The sequence below is a fragment of the Ceratotherium simum genome, chromosome 5 (assembly GCF_057802395.1).
Source record: "Ceratotherium simum simum isolate JZ-2026a chromosome 5, ASM5780239v1, whole genome shotgun sequence".
NCBI classification, from domain to species: domain Eukaryota; kingdom Metazoa; phylum Chordata; class Mammalia; order Perissodactyla; family Rhinocerotidae; genus Ceratotherium; species Ceratotherium simum.
In genome coordinates, this window is record NC_141904.1 from 45,251,293 (window position 1) to 45,269,808 (window position 18,516).

General features: G+C 48.9%; 1 protein-coding gene across 1 annotated transcript in view; it reads left to right on the top strand.

Moving 5' to 3' along the window:
• GASK1A (golgi associated kinase 1A) overlaps positions 1-18,516 on the top strand; it is a 59,392-nt gene that overhangs the window by 29,253 nt on the left and 11,623 nt on the right. The window contains exon 2 of the mRNA XM_087430805.1: positions 7,643-8,938. Within this exon, the coding sequence (XP_087286931.1) occupies positions 7,643-8,938 (1,296 nt within the window). The remainder of the gene's footprint in view (positions 1-7,642; positions 8,939-18,516) is intronic.

The following is an 18,516-nucleotide window of genomic DNA, read 5'->3' on the forward strand; positions in this document are numbered from 1 at the left end:
CTCCCTCTGGGGAGGGGAAGAATAATGTTCACATTTTGCTTGATTTTCTTAGTATTATCTGGGTTTTTCACAGTGCTTGTCTATGCATCTATTACACGTGTGTGCTTTAAATAGTAATGAAGTATTTATTTATGACAAAAATTTAGAATCTATTTATGACAAAAATTTAGAATCTCACTTCAAAAGAATCATCAGATAAAGGCATCTTAGGGGCTGACAAGGATCATCTGTTTTATAGAAAAAAGGCTCAGTCCCACTGGGGACCCTATGCGACCATATAGAATGGCTCTCAGATTTGTCCCTCCAAAGGATGGAGGCTGGGCATTTGTCCACTGACTTTTGTCCCCTATTGGCTGAGGGTTGTCACCAAAGGTGTTAATTTCCCCTGTGCCTCCCTGCGGAGCAGGCAGGAAGCAGAGAATGATTCAGGGGCTTGAGGTGGGAAGCTGGTAGTGTGCAGTGGGATTGTCTGCTGTGAAGGCAACTGGAATCAGTCAAAGGGCACAAAAAGCATCTTCTATAGAGGGGGACTCCTGAAGCCCCAAATAGGGAAGCGCCCCAGAGACTGGAGGAGCCCTTCTTGCCAGCAGACTTGCAGTGCCACAGGCCAGGGAACGGTGTTTGCACCTCCCTGATAACCCCTCTTATCTGAAGGCTCATTTCATAGAGAGCTTCCTGTGTGCCAGGCACCGTGATAGTCCCAAGATACAATGGCAAGTGAGCCAGTGTCACCTGCATGGATCAACTCCATTGGGAGAGACAGACATTAAATGATCAACTACAGTGCAGAGTGAAAGGGTTGTGCTCAGGGAAGAAGAGCATGTTATGCGAGCAGATAGCCAGGGCATCCAACCCACTGAGGGGCCTCCATGGAAGGCTTCCCAGAGGAGGTGGTGTCTAAGCTGAGACCTAAAGAATGAGAGCAGGGAGGAGGGGAATGTTCCAGCAGAGGGAATGGCATGTGTGAAGTATGGAGATAGAGAGGGTCTGGCACTGTCCAGGAACTGAAAGAAGTTCGGTATCACTCAAGCGCTTAAGGTATTTAGACATTTTCTAAAGAGACTTTGAAGGGTATGAGCCCGTGTGTGGAGAGTGGGTTGCAAAGGAGCAGGAGTGGAGGCAAAGAGACCAATTAGGTGTCCTGGCAAAGAAGATGGTGCCTGCCTGGGCTCAGGTAGGCACAGGGGGGCCAATGAGAAATGAACTGATTCCAGAGATGTTTAGGAGGAAAAATTTGCAAGTCGTGGATGTATAGGGCAGAAGAAAGGGTGGAATGCAGATCAGGCCCAGATTTCTGGCTTGGGTATTTGTATCTGGGTACACAGTGCTACCTTTCAGCAGATTGGAAACAGAAGGAGGGGCACATTTGGAGGGGGGGGGATGGTGAGTAGATTATAAAGTGGAGAACTTCTATTGGACCTAGGGGTCCCTTCCCCTCTCTCTGACTCCTAGAAATCTGACTGTAATAGGTGGGCCACCTCACTTCTGCTCCATGACACTCTTCAGAGGGCTTCAAGGGTGGTCTCTGGGGGTCCTGAGCTGTCAGCACACCTGCACTAAATTCACACAAAGCTGCTGAATAGATCTTGTAGAAATGTACAGAGGGAGAAAGACTCTTGGAATATCCAGGGCTGTCTGGGCGCTGTGGCTCCTGAACACAGAAGTTGAAAAGGGTGGTTGTTCTGTGGGCTGGTCTCGTCACCGCATTCTATAAAGGCATACTCCTTTCTTCTTAAAAATGTGTCACTGAGGGTTGCTGCTATGACTGTGGCTGCATAAGCTCTGCATTCTCACTTCCTTCTCAAACCATCTGAAAGAAACAAAGAGAATGAAGACAAAATACAAATTCCTTTTTCAGCTAAATCAGGAGATAGACACCAAAATACTTGGGAGCAGAGTGAAAAACAGTCCATTTCATGCAGGAGGAGTGTTGGGAGAAATGAGAAACAGTGGAGGAGAGAGCCCAGTGGTGGCAAAATCTCCATCTCTTCTTGTCTGCAAAAGGGAGGGGGATGGAAATGGGGGTGAATTTAGTGGCCCAAAGGCCCCAGCTGGACCATTAGGGTGAGAAAAGCAGAGGAAGCTGGGATACATGAAGACCAGGCTCACAAACCGGGTTTGCAGGAAGGAGCCTGGCTGTGTGGCAGATGGGGAGAAGACAGCATCTGCATTATGAAAACCTGCTGATTTCAAATTCCACTCAGGCTCCTCTGTAGGAACCTCTTTCAATTGACTGGTCCAACTCATACAATAAAAAGTGTTCAGCATCCATACAGAGACACTGTAAGAAAAAACAAGACAAAGAACAGCTAAGTTTATGAACTGATGAAGGCTGGTCACCTGAAAATGTTACCCTGAAACAGGTGAAAATTTTGAGCAAGCATTTCACAAAGAATTTTTAAAACAATGAAAACATACCCTCTATGAAGGAACAAAAGAGAAATGCACGAATTCAAGAAAAAAATGGTATGATAGCAGGACGAAGTGAAATATGCACTGGACAGATATAAGAATAAGTAGAAATTAACGGAAATTAATGGAAATTAGGTAGAAATTAGAAAGTACACAAGGGTGAATAAATATTGGGGAAAACAATAAGCGAAATAGAGTATAGAACTAAGAAAAGTGAACAAAATGAAAATGAAAATGGAAAGAATTAGAGAGAAGATGAAAGATACACAAGACAAACAAAGGAGATCCAACATATACATAATTGAAGAGCTTAAAGAAAAAAATGAAAATAAAATAGTGGAATGGAAAATATTTAATATTTTGTCCAAGAAAACTTTGATGAAATAAAATATTTAAGTCTACCTTTTCTAATAGGGCATATTGCATGCCAAGAAAAATTGACCCAGAACGTCAACATTGAGATTTATTCTAGCAACATTACTAGATTTCCAAGAAAAAGAAAGATCACTTCACACCTGTTAGAATGGCTGTTATCAAAAAGACAAGCGATAACCATATGATCCAGCAATCCTACTTCTGGGTATAAATCTGAAGGAAAAGAAATCAGTATCTTGAAGAGATATCTGCACTCCCATGTTCATTGCAGTATTATGCACAATAGCCAAGATATGGAAACAACCTAAGTGTCCTGATGGATGAATGGATACAAAAATGCATATATGTACAATACAATATTATCCAGCCCTAAAAAAGAAGGAAATCTTGCCATTTGCGACAACATCGATGAACCTGGAGGGTATTATGCTAAGTGAAATAAGCAAGACAGAGAAAGACAAACACTGTATGGTATAATTTATATGTAGAATCTAAAAAGCAAAGTTGAACTCATAGAAACAGAGAGTAAAAACATGGTTGCCAGGGGCTGGGAAGTGGAAGAAATGGGGAGATGTTAGGGTACAAACTTTCACTTATAAGAGGAATAAGGTCTGAGGCTCTAATGTACAGCATAGTGACTATAATTGATAATACTGTCTTGTATACTTGAAATTTGCAAAGAGAGTAGATCTTAACGATTCTCAACATATACAAACAAGGTACTATGTGAGGTGATGGATGTGTTAATTAACTTGATTGTGGTAATCATTTTATCATGTATACATATATCAAATCATCACGTTGAATAATTTAACTATATATAATTTTATTTGTCAGTTATACCCCAATAAAGCTAGAAAAAATGAAAAAAAAAAAAAGGAAGAAAAAGAAAGAATCCTTAAGGCAGTGAGGCAGGGTAAAAAGTCAGTTTAATCTTCGATTTCTCCACAGCATCATTCAATGTTAGAAAACAGTGGAGCAGGACCCACAGTTATTCTGAGAAAGAAACTGTGACACAGCATTCTTTTATACCCAGCCAGACTTTCCTTCAGGTATGAATGCTATAGAAACATAGTTTTCAACATGCAAGAACTCAGAGAATATTGCTCCCATGAGTACTTCTTGAGAAAATTATAGAGTTTTAACTTCAGTCAATGAAGAAATAATGGAAAACTAGGGCAAAGAAGACAGGAGTATGCAAAGAATATATTTAACTGAAGAACTAAGACCTGAGCATATGTGAGTATTGTAGTAATGGAATAGAATGTACATGTTTTATATTCTAACAATGGAGAAATGGCACAAATATTAAAATTTGGAAGGGGAATGAGGGACAAGGTGGGAGAAAGAATGAACTTGCTCTTCACGAATAATAGCTGGGGACCAAGGAATATCATTTGACGCTGACAAATATAGTAGAAATGTAAGCATATGTAATTGTACAAAGGCAAACATAAAAAAGATAATGCTAGTGATTAGATGGAATGGCAGAGGAAGGGTAGCGTGGGGAAGAGGACATAGGCTAATGTTATGGTTACTCTTCGTAGGGATGAAGAGCTACTGTTTAAAGAACGAGACAGTGAAGGGCACATGGTCATAAAGGCAATCGTTAGGACCCAATCAAAATTTCCTAAGTATTACAAGAAATATACACCAAAGTGAAGGTAGCTGAAAACATAGTGAAAGATTTCAAAATTATAAACACAGAAAATATACTATAAAATATTATGACAGAACAAAGACTAAACAAGGATGGCATATCAAGTAACATAAAGGGGCTAAACCGACCTTGTGAAGGAAGAACACAGAGCTGTTTTGGTGGAAGTGTGTGTGTGTCTGTGTGTATAAGTGTGTGGGCATACGTGTGTGTATCTGTGGATGTATATGTGTGTATGTGTACATATCTGTGTGTATGTGTGTTTCAGTGTGTATATGTGTGTGGGGGTATGTGTGTGCATGTGTACGTATGTATGTATGTGCGTATATATGCATGTATGTGTCTCTGTGTATGTACGTGTGTGTGTGTGTGTGTGAGGTGCAGAGCACACACAGTCCTCTCCTAAACCCCTGCACCGTGGTAGACCATGAAGGAACCCCCTGGGCAGGTTTGAAAACCATGTTCCAGCCCGCCTCCAGTAAGTAGGAGAGAGATTCCAGGTGAAATCCAGGTCTGGGGAACCCAGGGTGTCTAGAGGACCCCACAATTTACGAGGAAAATATTCTCCTGGCTTTGTCTCCCTGCCCTGTGGCCCTGGAAGCATTGGCTGGAGTTGGGGGAAATCAGAAACCTGCCCTCATCTGACCTTCCCACTGCTTATTCAGCTCATTGGTCCTCACCTCGTCCCACCCCAAGCAGGGTGTATGTGGCCCTGGGACATAGACCCACCTGCTAGCTCACAGCAGCACAGGCATCTTGGAGTCAGGCGAGAATCAGATGGGAATCTTCCCCACTTCCTCCTCCTCCAGTGGTGAGGGACAGTTACCTTAGGTGGGGCCTCCAGCAATAGCTGCAGGTCTTAGAACCAGGTGGATGGAGGGTGTTTCTGGGCCTTGGACTTTAAGTCACCCTGGTGTTGACAAATCCCACTGGGTGTTGGGGGTGTCAGCCCATAGCTGTGAGGGAACATTTGGTTATTATGGTCCCACTGCTCAGGCCTAGGTGGGTGATTGGGTCTCCTGGGGGTGACAGGGCAGCAGCAGAAAAGCTCACTCATTTCAGCCTCTCTTCTCCAAGAGCCTCCCTCAAGGGCCCAGATTGCCTTATGGGGTGGCGGTGGTGGTGGTGTGGGGTTCCACTTGTCCAGCTTTGCTCTGCCATAGATGCTCGATGAGCAGTTGGGGCAGGGGGAGGCCCAGGAAAACCCACCGATGGCTCAATCCACCTCCGACTGTCCACCGAGAGCTAGAGTCACTGGATATTGGGGGAAGTGAGGAGGCCTTAAAGGTCATTTCATCCAGTCCCTTGTAGATGTGGACGCTGGTCCTGAGACTGAGGTCACCCAGAGACTGCTGCCTGCTGACTCCTGGGCCAGTGCTCTTTCCACCACCACGCACCAGCACAAAGGGGGCCCAAGGGACTTGAGTGTGCCAGGCCGGGAGGCGCTAAGAGGGTGAGGTAGGATGGAGGGGCCAGGACGGAGGAAGAGCAGCATGGAGGGACTGGAGGCAGGAGGGATCTGTGGGGAGTTTTTAGGGCTGTGCTGCAACTTCCTTTTGATTCTCTTCTGATGCTCAATGTGCTGAGAAGAGAAATATGTTTGGTTACTGTAGAAACTGCCACTTGTCCAGAAAGATGCTGAAGGCACAGACAAATGAGAGGATGCATGAGGGGCCCAGTCCCCCAGGCCCCTGGCTGGAGGGAAGGGGAGGCCTGAATGGGACTGAAGGAGGGAGGGGAGGCTCTTTATCACAGAGGGAAGGGAACGCACAGGTGTCTTAATTAGTCCTGTTGGTCTCCTGCACAGGATCAGCCTTGGTCCACAGCTCCAGTGCCAAGGGAGAGTGGGTTCTGCACAGATACTGCAGAGTCTCACAGAGCTCAGGCAGTGGCTGCAGCTGTCCCTGAGCCAGGCTCAGAACCGGAACCAGAAGCTTCAGGAAGCTGGGCAAGGTGCTCCCTCCTGTTTGGGTTTCTGGTTTGTCTGCAGCTGTTTCTTCTCTCTCCATGTAAAGTGGCTTTCAATAGAATATGGCCACTGCCGTAATCTTTAGCTGGGCAGCCATGCGCCCCTGCTCTCTAGTTCATGAGCAGAATAAGCCAACTTGGCTGACTTGCTACAAGCCTATGTTCCCGGGGTGGCGTGGGGGCTGAGGAGCTATTTGGCCCAGTGTGGGTCAGGTCCAGGACGGCCCCATCAGCTCTGGTCAGGGGTCAGGGATCAGGGTGCCTGGACAGATGTGGCTGCTAGGGTATTTTGGGGGATGGAGATGGTGCTGCAGGCTCACAGTTACAGGGACTCCAAAACACAGTGGCTCAAACAGCACTTGGCAGCTCTGCTCCCATGTGGTCATGCAGGCTTCCAAGCTCCTTCCTTCTGGTGGCTCCGTGGTGGCCGAGCATCAGAATCACCTGGAGAACTTGTTAAAACACAGGTTGCTGGGCCCCTGTCTCTGATGAGTAGATCTTGGCTGGGGCCTGAGAATTTGCCTTTCTGACAAGTTGCCAGGTGATGCTGATGCTGAGGCTGCTGGTCCAGGAACCAGAGGTTGAAAAATGACTGCCTCGGTGTGTGTCCTTACCAACATGTGCGGAGCTGGCGCTGCCACATTCATGTGCCAAGAGAGAAAGGCCGGGGCAGCCAACTTCCTTTTGAGCAAGTGGGGCATGCAAAAGTGGCTGATTTGTGCCATGGGCAAGGACTTAGTCACGAGGCCACAGCTGGCTGCAAGGGAGGCTGGGCAGAGTCATCTGTAGCTGGGCAGCTGTGTGCCCTGGAAAAGGGAAGAGCGTGTTTGTGGGAGACAACGAGAGGTCTGCCAGAGTGGGCCCTGGGAGTCACACGGAGGTGAAAAGAAAGGGCCAGCATCTAGTGGTGGGACAGGTGTGGAAAGAGACTCCTGTGGTGCTTGGTGGCCACTGTCGTAATGGCGGTTTATTCCGGAGGAGAAGCCCATGTCTGCCTGCAGGCATCAGCAAAGGCTGCCTGGAAGGAAGCAAGCTAAGCTTTGAAGCAGGAGAGGAGCTGGCTGCACTGGGCCTTCCCTCTCTTGAAGGCAGCTAGGTGTTGCTCCACCTGGGCTCTGCTCTCTTCCCTCTTCAGCCATCCAAGATGGTCCTTTGTTCACTGTCCCCAGTATTTTGTTGAGGCTGATATTTTCCCAGGTCTCCAACTTTCTTTTTCTCTCCCATCCCCAGGCGTCCTGGCTCTGGAGAAAGCTGCGTGGCAAGAGGCGGCTGGTGATGGCATTCTGCCTCTTGATGACTCTGTCTGTAGTGGCTGTCACCCGCTTCCCCCCACAGCATCCAGCTGCCGGCCTGGACCCTGGTCCCATGGAACCCCAGGAAGTAACCAGCGCCCCTGACCCCCGCAGCCGGCAGGCTCTGAGCTCCAGCCGGAGGCAGCGGGCAAGAAGCCTGGGGTTCTGGCGAGACTGGGCCTTGCCCAGGAATTCCGACCTAATGTGTGCTGAGGAGCAAGGCCACAGAGGGAGAGTGGACAAAAGCAGGCAGTCCCTGGGAGGGGACAGCGGACGTCCAGGGAGGGTCAGGCGAGACATTACTTTGGCATCTCTAGGAGATCTGAGACTCAGTACCCGGCGTCTTGTGCTCCTGAGGGAGGATGAGGTCAGACGTCCAGGAGCCAAAGAACTGGGCACCCCCTGGCACAACGGTCCCACCCAGGAGGCACAGAATGAGACTGGCACCCTGTTCGGCCTCCTCACAGGGCGTGACACGGCAGCTCGAAGGACTTGGAGAACTACTGCTGGACCGACCCTCCGGCTGCGTCCAGTGGAAGGCAGGGATCTGCCAGGAGCTGGGAACAGAGCCTTGACTGGTGGGCAGGGAGCAGGGGATCCTGCTCCGGTTGCAGGGGCTCGTCGGTGGCCTGACTCTGTTGGGGAGCTGCAAGGATCTGTCTGGTGTGACGCTGAGACCCCTGGGCTGTTGACTGGCTCAAGGACAGAAGGGCAGGTTCCCCCATGGCTCACAGAGCACGATGTGCAGACCCTCCGGCTGTTGGCCCAGGGGGAGGTGGTGGGCAAAGCCAGGGTCCCCGGCCACGGGCAGGTGCTGCAGGTCGGCTTCTCTGCCGAGGGTGCCCTTCGGGACGTGTCTCCTGGGCTCAGCCCACTCTGCTCCCAGGGGCTCTGCGGCCTGATCAAGAGGCCTGGGGACCTGCCCGAGGTCCTGTCCTTCCACGTGGACCGAGTCCTGGGGCTGCGCCGGAGCCTGCCTGCTGTGGCCCGGAGCTTCCACAGCCCCCTGCTGCCCTACCGCTACACGGATGGTGGCTCAAGGCCTGTCATCTGGTGGGCGCCTGACGTGCAGCACCTGGGTGACCCAGAGGACGACCAGAACTCCCTGGCCTTGGGCTGGCTGCAGTACCAGGCCCTGCTGGCACATGGCTGCAGCCGGCCGGGCCAGGCCCCGTGCCCGGGCATCCACCACGCCGAGTGGGCACGCCTGGCGCTCTTTGACTTCCTGCTGCAGGTAGGTGGGGCCGGGCGGGCGGGGCGGAGGGCAGCGGAGGTAGGGACTGGAGGAGATTGAGGCCCTGGAATTGCCCGCCTGAGGCTGGATGGTGACTCTCCCTCCAGTCCTTGGCTTTCGACCACCAAGCGCCTGTTTTTATTTTTCTGCCCCTGTGTTTATTCATCCAGTGGTGTGCTGGAACCAGCTCATATGGGCTCACAAGAGGTGATTGCTAAAGTTTTCAGGAATTTTGTGACTTGATTGTGAAACACAAGCATTATTAAAAATTAAATTATATAGACTAACAATATAATAAATTATATTAGAAAAAAAGGTAATGAATACTCAGAACGGCGTAGCTGTTCCAGGGCCTGTGAGCTGGATGTCAGCCATGGAGCCACACGTGTAGAACTGTGGCCAGAGAGACACAAAGACAAAAATATGAATAAAGCTCAAAAAGGGAGGATATGTGTACCGAGTGCACAGTGAGCCAGCCCCCATTGACCGTGGTACGTCCAGCCCCTCCAGTCTATGCCCCCGTGGCTGCTTTGTGGAAGGGGGATCCTGGAGCCTGGTGGTCGGCATGGGCTTTGACATCACGCAAACCTGAGTTTGAACCTGCTGCCCTCAGGCCACTTCCTGCCGTGTGACACTGAGTAGGTCACTTAGCCTTTCTGAGCTTTCCTTTTCTAACCTCTAAAATGGGACTGAGTGTCTGACCTTATCCCCTCGGGCCTGACCGTTCTAGCTCGTGGTGGCTCCTAATTGCCAGCACCTGCTTCTGTGGGTTTGCTCTGGGTCCTGAGCTGCTCTGCCCTGCATGTGACAGGCTGGGTGCTGGGGAATTAACGCCCTCCGGATAGTGTGACCAGCCACCAGGATAGGACAGAGGGGTCTCCCAGACCACAGGACTTACAGTCCTGGGCAAACTGGGAAGGCTGTTGTCACGCTGCCTCCAGGAGCAGCCTCCAGGGACTGACGGTGCTGGCGTGTCAGAGCCCCGGCTCCCTGGCTGGGGCAGCTCTGGTGCATGTTCTACGTGTCTCTCAGAGTTCCCCCTGGGACTGGGCCCCAGCTACCCACAGTGGTCATGGCTGGCCCTCCCTGTCTCATTTCCCCACTCCCTGCTTGTGGTTTTGGATTAGCTCACAAATAAACTGCTTTTGCTTGAATTCTTGTCTCGAGGTCTGTCTCTGGGGGAGCCCTGCTTACGTCAGATGATAACGCTGGCCTTGTGTGGTTTCTGCACTCGAGATCATTCCTGTAATGTACTTAATGCAGTGCTTGGCGGGTGGCACTTGCTCAATAATAAGCAGGCACTGTCTCCAACACTTGACGACAATTAACTCGTCCAATCCTTATAGCAACCTTACAAGCAAGATACTACATTATCCCTATTTTAAAGTTGAGAACTTGAGGCCTAGAGAGGTTAAGTTACTTGCCCACGGTCACAGCTGGTGGAACCAAGATGCAGCCTGGATGGTCTGACTCCAGAGCTCACCGTCGTAATCACAGAGTCGCCATTCAGCTGACCAAGACCGAGGGCAGGAAAGGGGGACGCTTGCAGGGATGCCCGGGGGCCACGAGATAGGACGCACCTCCTTGCCAGGTCCCGGTCCAGCTGATGTGCATGCAGTGGCTTTCTGCGCCACACAGAGCCCCTCTGTCCATTTCCTGGGGTTGCAGTGTGGGACCCTTCCTTGGCTGCCAAGCCCTGCTGTGAGGACGGAAGTCTCAGCAGCCAAAGCCCATACAGGTTGGGTGTGTGGTCAGATGCGACTTGGCTGGCCTTGTGCCACCTCTTCCCTGGTTTGCTGAACACCAGTCAAGTCAAACACCCCTGTCTGGCTGACGCCACCTTCCTAGAAACCACTGGCAAGTCAGAGAGAGGTGGGGCTGTGGATTTCCCAGCACAGGAACCGGAGGTACCTTCACCAGGGACTGGGTATAAACTCCATATACAGCCCACTCTGCAGTATGCTTGCTCATTTGTTTCGTTTTATCCAATAATAAACACTTGTTTTTTTGTGTTTGTGTATCACAACATACCATTTACCCAGACACAAAATATACACGCACTGCACACATACACATTCCTTACACCCCCACAAATCATACCCTATGCTTCGCAAATCCCACGTAACACTCTGTATTAGTCAGTGATTGCTGAAATAATGCTGTGTAACAAACCTCTTCAAAACTCAATGGCTTAAAACACGGGCTCTTTATTTCTTGCTCCAGGGTCTGTGGTCAGCTGGGCTCAACTGAGCTTGGCTCCAGGCTGTGGGCTGGGTTCAGGTCTGCTCTTCATTGCTCATCCTGGAGCCCAGACTGAGGGGGCAGCACTACCCAGAGCAAACTCTTCTCATGGGGAATGGAAGAAGCCCAAGAGCTCAACCAAACTGCAAAAGCACATTTAAGCCCTCTGCCAATGTCACTTCTGCTAATATTCCATGGGTCAAAGCAAGTCAATAGCCAGGCCCAACATCAGGGAAGGAAAGTGCATTCTGCCCAGAATAGAAGTGGGAGTAGAAGTGGGAGAGGAGCAAATATCTGTTAGACAATAATCAAATCAGTTACACACACCCCAAACACATGTATTGCACACTTATACATGAACCTTATATGCCCACATGTGCCATAGCCACACACACCTGCACACCATTCACATGAACCATACACTCACATACATTCCATATGCTGCCCAGATACTGCTGTGGGCAACTGGGCTCCATCCTGCTGAGACCTTTGGGGGAGTGTGCAGAACACGTGTCAGAGCTGTCTCACCTGAGGGCCAAGGAAGCTGGGCTGTTTACCCACTAACTCCCAGCCGTCATTGGTTGAGGCTGCTCCTGAGGGCGTTAACTTCCCGGCACTTCTAGCCTGGCCCACATGCTGGCCAGCCAAGCGTGCTCCTTCAGCCAGAAAGGGGCTATGGCAGAGAGCCACAGGCACTTGTAGAAAGCCATCAGTAGTACAGGAATAGTGAGTGCCAAGGGGACATGGGTGGGACACCAACAGCATCTGCTACTCATAATGAATGATAAGTCAAGAACAAGTTTCACAGGCCAATGTGACCAGCATGGTGCTCTCAATGAAGAAGCTGGTGTCTCTAAGAGAGATAAAGTACTAATAGTGAGTGGGTGCCCTCCCACCCCACCCTGAGCTGTGTCACAGGGAGAAGTAAGACCAAGAGGGAGCCTATTACTTCTGCATGGATCAGTGAAAAACTGGTTCTACTTGGATGGACGACATGGGTGGGAGAGTATGTACACGTGTTTGTGGGGGCTCCAAGACTCTACTCTGCTTAGTGTCATGGGCCACTAACAACTAGAGTCGCATTCACTCTGGTAAAAGGTACAAAGTTCTCCTCTTGGGACAATGACGCTGGCACAGCCAAGCCATGGTGGAGGAGAGCTAATGACCATCACATCCGCTGTAGGCCAAATCCAGCCTGAGGGGAGGTAAGCCTGGACCCCAGGGGCCTTCCACCCAGAGGCCAGGGTACGAGAAGGGAGCGCCGAGGGATCAAGCACATCTCTCTCTTTGTCTTTTAAAGGGGTCTCTTTTCTCATGTCCTGCCACCTCTTAGAGGGCGTGACTGGCTGGACTGGGTGGGTGAGCTATGGAGAATTCAAACAGACCGAGTGTTGGTAATGTTAGCTCATAGAAGTCATTCTGCAACTTCTGCTTATAAAGGGCCTTCATGTCCCTTAAAAAGCCCCAGCTGCCACCATCTTGGTTCAGGTCACCATCTTTCTTACCTGGACTAACACAGCAGCCCCCTAACTTGTCTCCCTGCCTCCACTTATGTCCTCTCCAATCCAGTCTCCTTACAGAAGCTGGAGTGATTGTCTTGGTTTGGGTTCCCCCAGACCAGGATTCCAGTGGGGGCAGCTTGTTCTGGCAGGGGATCCCAGGAAATGCCTGTAGGGAAGTGGGAAGTGAGATGGAGAGCAGGCAGCCAATAAAGGGCGTGTTATCAAGCAGGTCTCTGCTGTGGGTGACTGGGGCTTAGTTCCACAGAAAATTCTGAGAAATGGTATAAAATACATGCTCAGAATTAGCCCACCAAGAGGTGAGGGGGATGTGAGGTATTTATAGCCAAATCTCCCATTAGTCTTTGGTTGAGGGCTGCTCCAGGAGGTGTTAATTCCCTGGCATTCGGAGAAAGCCCCAGGCAAAGCCATGCAGCAGCTGGGAGCTGGAGGGAGAGCTCTGAGGTTCAGACCCTCTAGTCAGGCGCAGAGAGCACACCTCTTTACAATTGTAAATCAGATCGTGTCACACTCCCTGTTAAAATGAGGCAAGGCCCTCGCAGTGCCCTCAATATCAGGTTCTTCAAGGACCTGCGTGATCCATCCCCTTCTGCTGTCTCCAGCCCCCTCTCTTGGCAGCTGGCCTCGGTCAGTTTCTTTTTTTTTTTTTTTTTAGATTTTTATTTATTCATTTTTTCCCCCCAAAGCCCCAGTAGATAGTTGTATGTCATAGGTTCACATCCTTCTAGTTGCTGTACATGGGACTCGGTCTCGGGTTGGACGGAGAAGTGGTGCCTTGGGGCGTGCCCGGGATCCGAACCCGGGCCGCCAGCATCAGAGCGCGCGCACTTAACCGCTAAGCCACGGAGCCGGCCCTACCTCGGTCAGTTTCTAAACACGCTGGCTCCTTCCGGGGCAGCCTCTTGCTCTAACTTGCTTCTGACCCCCCTCCTCAGGCCTTAGCTCTCCTGACTTCCCCTCCTCCATTGTGAGTCTCTGTCTCTTTCATGGCACCCTGCCTACGCCCTTTCTCATTCCCAGCACAGTATGTAAATATTTTATTTATCTGTTCACAAATTTACCATCTGTCTCTCTGTTTTGTTCACCACCACAGCCCCAGCACCTAGCACAGAGCGAAGCTCTTGGTTTGGTCCTGGATAAGCACTTGTTAAATGAAAGAGCCAATGAATGAATGAACAAATGAACTTCTAGGCCTCTGCATGATTTCCTGTCTAGGTGCTGCTGTGTTCTGCTTCCTCAAATACCACTGCTTCCCCTAGACTGAAAAGAATCCCAAGGCTTTCGACGTTTCTTTTAGAGCGCAGTGTAGAATCACAGAGGTAGAAAACAACACGACCATCGAGCCCTGGCCTTCTGGCAGGTAATTCACTTAAGCGTCCAGAAGAGATGACAACGTCTAATGCTGTCTGATGCCCTCGACATCGGGCACTGTTCCAGCACTCTGCATGTGTTACTGCACAACAGCCGCAGGAGGCAGACAGTATTCCTAGCTCCATTCTACAGATGAGGAGACTGAGGTTTGGAAGGCTAAGGACCTCGCCCCCAGTCACACAGCCTTCAGTGTTGGAGCTGGGATCTGATCCAGTGCAGTGTGGCCACAAAGCACGTGCTCTTGCCCTCTTTGCTGCACTTAAAAAAAATCATTTCTTGAGTCTCCTCTGGGTGAGGCTGGCCCAGTTCCTTCCTGGGGAGCCCATTTCAGTCACTTGTGATCCTGTGTGTGTTCCTCATTTTGAGTCCAAATCCATGGCTTCACTTCAGGTGTACCTCCTCTAACTTGGCCTGCTGGCGACATCAGGTGTTCTATCAGCTAGAGAGGAGCCCAGATCCGTGACCACTGCCGACCTCACAGGCTTCCAACCAGAGACATGGAATATAAGAGCAGCTACCACTTATGAAGTGCCTACACCTGTCTCTCAATGTCTGCTACAACCACACACATGTACTCACTTAGGTCCCACAGCAGACCCAAGAGATGGGTGCTATGCTTCTCCCCATTTCACAGATGGTGCAGCCAGTGATGGAGGGGTGGAACAACCTGCCTAGACAAGGGGGTTCAAAGGGTGACACTGCGCATTTCTTCATATGTTTAAAAGCAGGACCTCAATTAGGGTGAGGTGTGATGGGCAGAATTCTAAGATGGTCCCCAAGATTCCCATCCCGCCTAGTATTAACCCCTCCTCTTGAGTGTGGGCAAGACCTGTGGGTATGCTAGAATATCACTCCAGTGATTAGGTTACCGGTCAGTTAACTTTGAGTGAATCAAAATGGAGGCTATCCTGGGTGGGCCTGACCTAATCAGGCGAGTCTTTCAAAGATGAAGCATCTGAGAGATTTTCCTGCTGGCCTCAAGGAAGGAAGTAAAGAGCCATGCTATGAACTGCCTATGGGAAGGGGGTGGCCAAAGGAGGACCCTGAGATCCCCAGGGATCTAGTCCTAGAACCGCAAGGAATGGTTTCTGCCAACAACCTGAATGAGGTTAGGAAAGGACCCTGGGCTACAAATGAGATGTGGTCCTGGCCGACACCTGGAGTTCTGCCTCATGAGACTGAGCAGAGAACCCAGCAAAAATGTGAGGGACTCCTGTCCTAAAGAAGCTGTGAGATAATAAATGTGTTTGTTTATGCAGCAACAGAAAACAAATTGATGAGGCCAGGGCAGACCCAAGGTGTAAACATTTTAGGAGGTGCTCACTCTTGGTGCCAACCCTGTGCTGCACGGCCCTGAGTGTGAGCATCTCCCTCAGTTTCTTCTGCCTCACCCTAGTCCTGTCTCTGTCTAGATTTTAACTGCCTTTTTAAAAAAACTATCTGTTCATATTTTTTACTCATTTTCTGTTGGGTAGTTGGTCTTTTTCTTAACGATTTTAAGAGCTTTTTATAGATTAAGGAACTTAGCATTTTGTTTTCATTGTATTGTAATATTTCTCTCAGGTTCAGTTGTCATTAAACTTTGTTTATAGTCTTTCTACTGTGCAGAAATTTAAAAAAATTTTATGTTGTTAAAATTATCAAGCTTTTCTTTTACGACTTCTAGGTTAGTGTATCATGTTTTAAAAGGCCATCTTCACTTCAGGGCTACTTAAAAAATTCTCCCATGTGTTTTCATATATCTTTGATCCATCTGGAAGTTATTTTGGAATAAGAGATAAGGTGCAAAACAACGATTTTCTTTTCTGATGGCAACCCAAATGTCCCAGCACCATTTGTTGAATAATTAATCTTTCCCCCAATCTGAAGTGCTGCTTCTATCATATAGCCAATTTCCATATGTATGTAGGTCTATTTCTGGACTCCTTTCTGTTCCAGTAAAGGCTCTGTCTCTTTATATGCCAGAATCACACTGTTTTAATTACTGCACTTTATATTTTATGTTAATAACTTGTAGGGCTTGGTCTTTCTCATTGCTCTTCTTTAGAATTTTCCTGATATTCTCGCATACTATTCTCATATGAAATTTAGAGTCAGCTTGTAGCTTCCTTCTCCTTCCCAAATCCTTTTGGGATTTTCTTGGAATCCAATTAAATTTGTGTGGACTAATACAAAGAGAATTTACATCCTAAAATATAGAGTCATTCTAGCCAAGAATAGGATGTGTCTCTCCATTTAGTCGTGTTCCTCAGAAGCATCTTGATATTTTCTTCAGCTGGATCTTCACTTTCATGTTGGGTTATTTCTGGATATTTCGTCTTCTTTCGGCCACTGAAAATGGGATCTTTCCTTCCATTATATGTTCTGGCTGGTAGCTCTCAGTCTGTGTGAAGGCTATTATTTCTGTGTATTAGTCTAGTTACTGGCCACCAGCTAACATCATATTGCTTCTAACAGTTGCTTGGTTTATCCTCAGGTGTTCCAGGCATGCCATCATTTCGTCTGTAACGAATGCACTTGGTCTTCTCATTGCCTCTTCTTTCTTTCTCCTTCCTCATTACATTGCTGGTGCCTCCAGAGCAATGGTAAATATTAACGGAATGATGGACGTGATTTGATTCTACAGACTTGGGACAATTTCCAGCTTTGCCATTGTTGATGCAAATAATCCATAATCAATCTATAAATCAAAATTGGGGTGAGTTTATTATATGAGCCAGGTCTGAGGACTGTAGCCCAGGGGCTTCCTTCCCCAAGTAAGGAAGCACACCAAAGAAGTGGGGGGTATAGAATGGTTGTCTACTGTCTTGAAACAAAGAACACACATCACATGTGACAGGAATATCCCTTTTACAACAGTCATGAGATTGCTTTGCTGCACAGCAGGTCAGTGGTCACAAGGTGAACACAGCAGGTTGGTAATTAATCTGTAGTTTCTAAGAAGAGATGCTTATCCTTAAAGAAATGCCGATACGGGGAGAAGCCATATGCCTATCTTTAAGGGCATCATTCTTGTCTTTGGGACACTGTAAATGTTTAAAGCAGATGTACATTGCATGCTCAACAGGCCACGTCAGGCCTTCCTGGAAAAACAAGGTCAGGCCAAATTAGTTTTAAACTGAATGGCTTCCTCGTGTACTCCAATATATCCTATTGCTTTTCATTTATTCATCACTGTTAAACATCATGCTGGCTTTTGACTGAAGATATGATGAAGAACTACTCATTATTCGTGCTTTATTAAAAGTTCTTATTGTTAGGAATCAATGTAAAATTTTATCAAATGCCTTTGGAGTATCTGTGGAGGAGATTACAATATTCCCCCCTCTAATGTGTTAATGTGGAAACTTTTTGTGAAAGGTGTTCTAATGGTGACTCATCCTAGCTTTCTTGGTTGGAACCTACTTTGCTGTAGTGGATTCATCTTTTCAAAGCTGATGGTTTTTCTGTTGATGTTTAAAACTTAGAGTGTTCTACAGGTGTCTTTTCAGATAAGACCTAGTTCTTCTCAATCTGTCTCCTCAAAGCCCATCAGCTAGTCTATTTAACTGGCATCCTCAGCTGGTGCTGAGGCTTCTGACCTTGGGGCAGATGAGGCATCCAGATGTTCCTCCCTGGAGCCTCCGGGAAGACTGAGACCCGCAGGGTGAGTCCTCAGAGGAGAGTGAGAGTCAGTGCTGAGTAAACCACTCCTTCTCCGCACTCTGACCTCCCAAAGCCTTCTGAATTCTTTAAGATCCAGTCAGTCAGTGTGGGACCAATGGCCTCCTTGGAGAGAGGTGCTGCCACCCTGTGGCAATCTGGCCCCCGGGCAGTGAGCCTGACCAGCCAAGAGCCACCATTTCATCCAGAAGGACTTAGGCCGGTGACTGCTCCCAGGTTGGGGGAGGGTCGCTGCACTGGGGGCAGAGGCCACTAGGGACAGCAGGTGGCTCTTCTGGAATCCACCAGACCCAGATCAGGCACTGGCTGAGGAACCCATCTTGGCCCAGGAGCCTGGTGGGTTGGTTTGAGAGCCCTGTGCTGGGCTCTCCCCAGACCTCCCCTCCCCACAGCTGGGTCTGGTCTCCCTCCTTGGCAGACTGCAGTGTCTTGTCCCACCCAGATGTCCTGTTTGGGGGCCACAGAGCAGGTGTCCCTCTGAAGCCTTCTGGTGATGGCATCGTGGGCAGGGAGGCAGGGCATGATGGGCAGGCTTTCAGTGACCACAGCCCTCCTGTGAAGTCCCCACTAGAGCCTTCATGCTGTCATCCAGCCACGCACTTCATTCATTCATTCTTTCGCTCAAAATACTTCCACTAAGTCTCTGGTTGTGCTAAACATGTGCTGGGTGCTGGGGATCAGACTGAACCCTGTCTTCCTCTTTGCCATCAAGGAGGTTGCAATCTCTGACGCCAGAAAACACATGCCTGCCACGCAGTCCGGCTCAGTGGTCAGAGCCACACT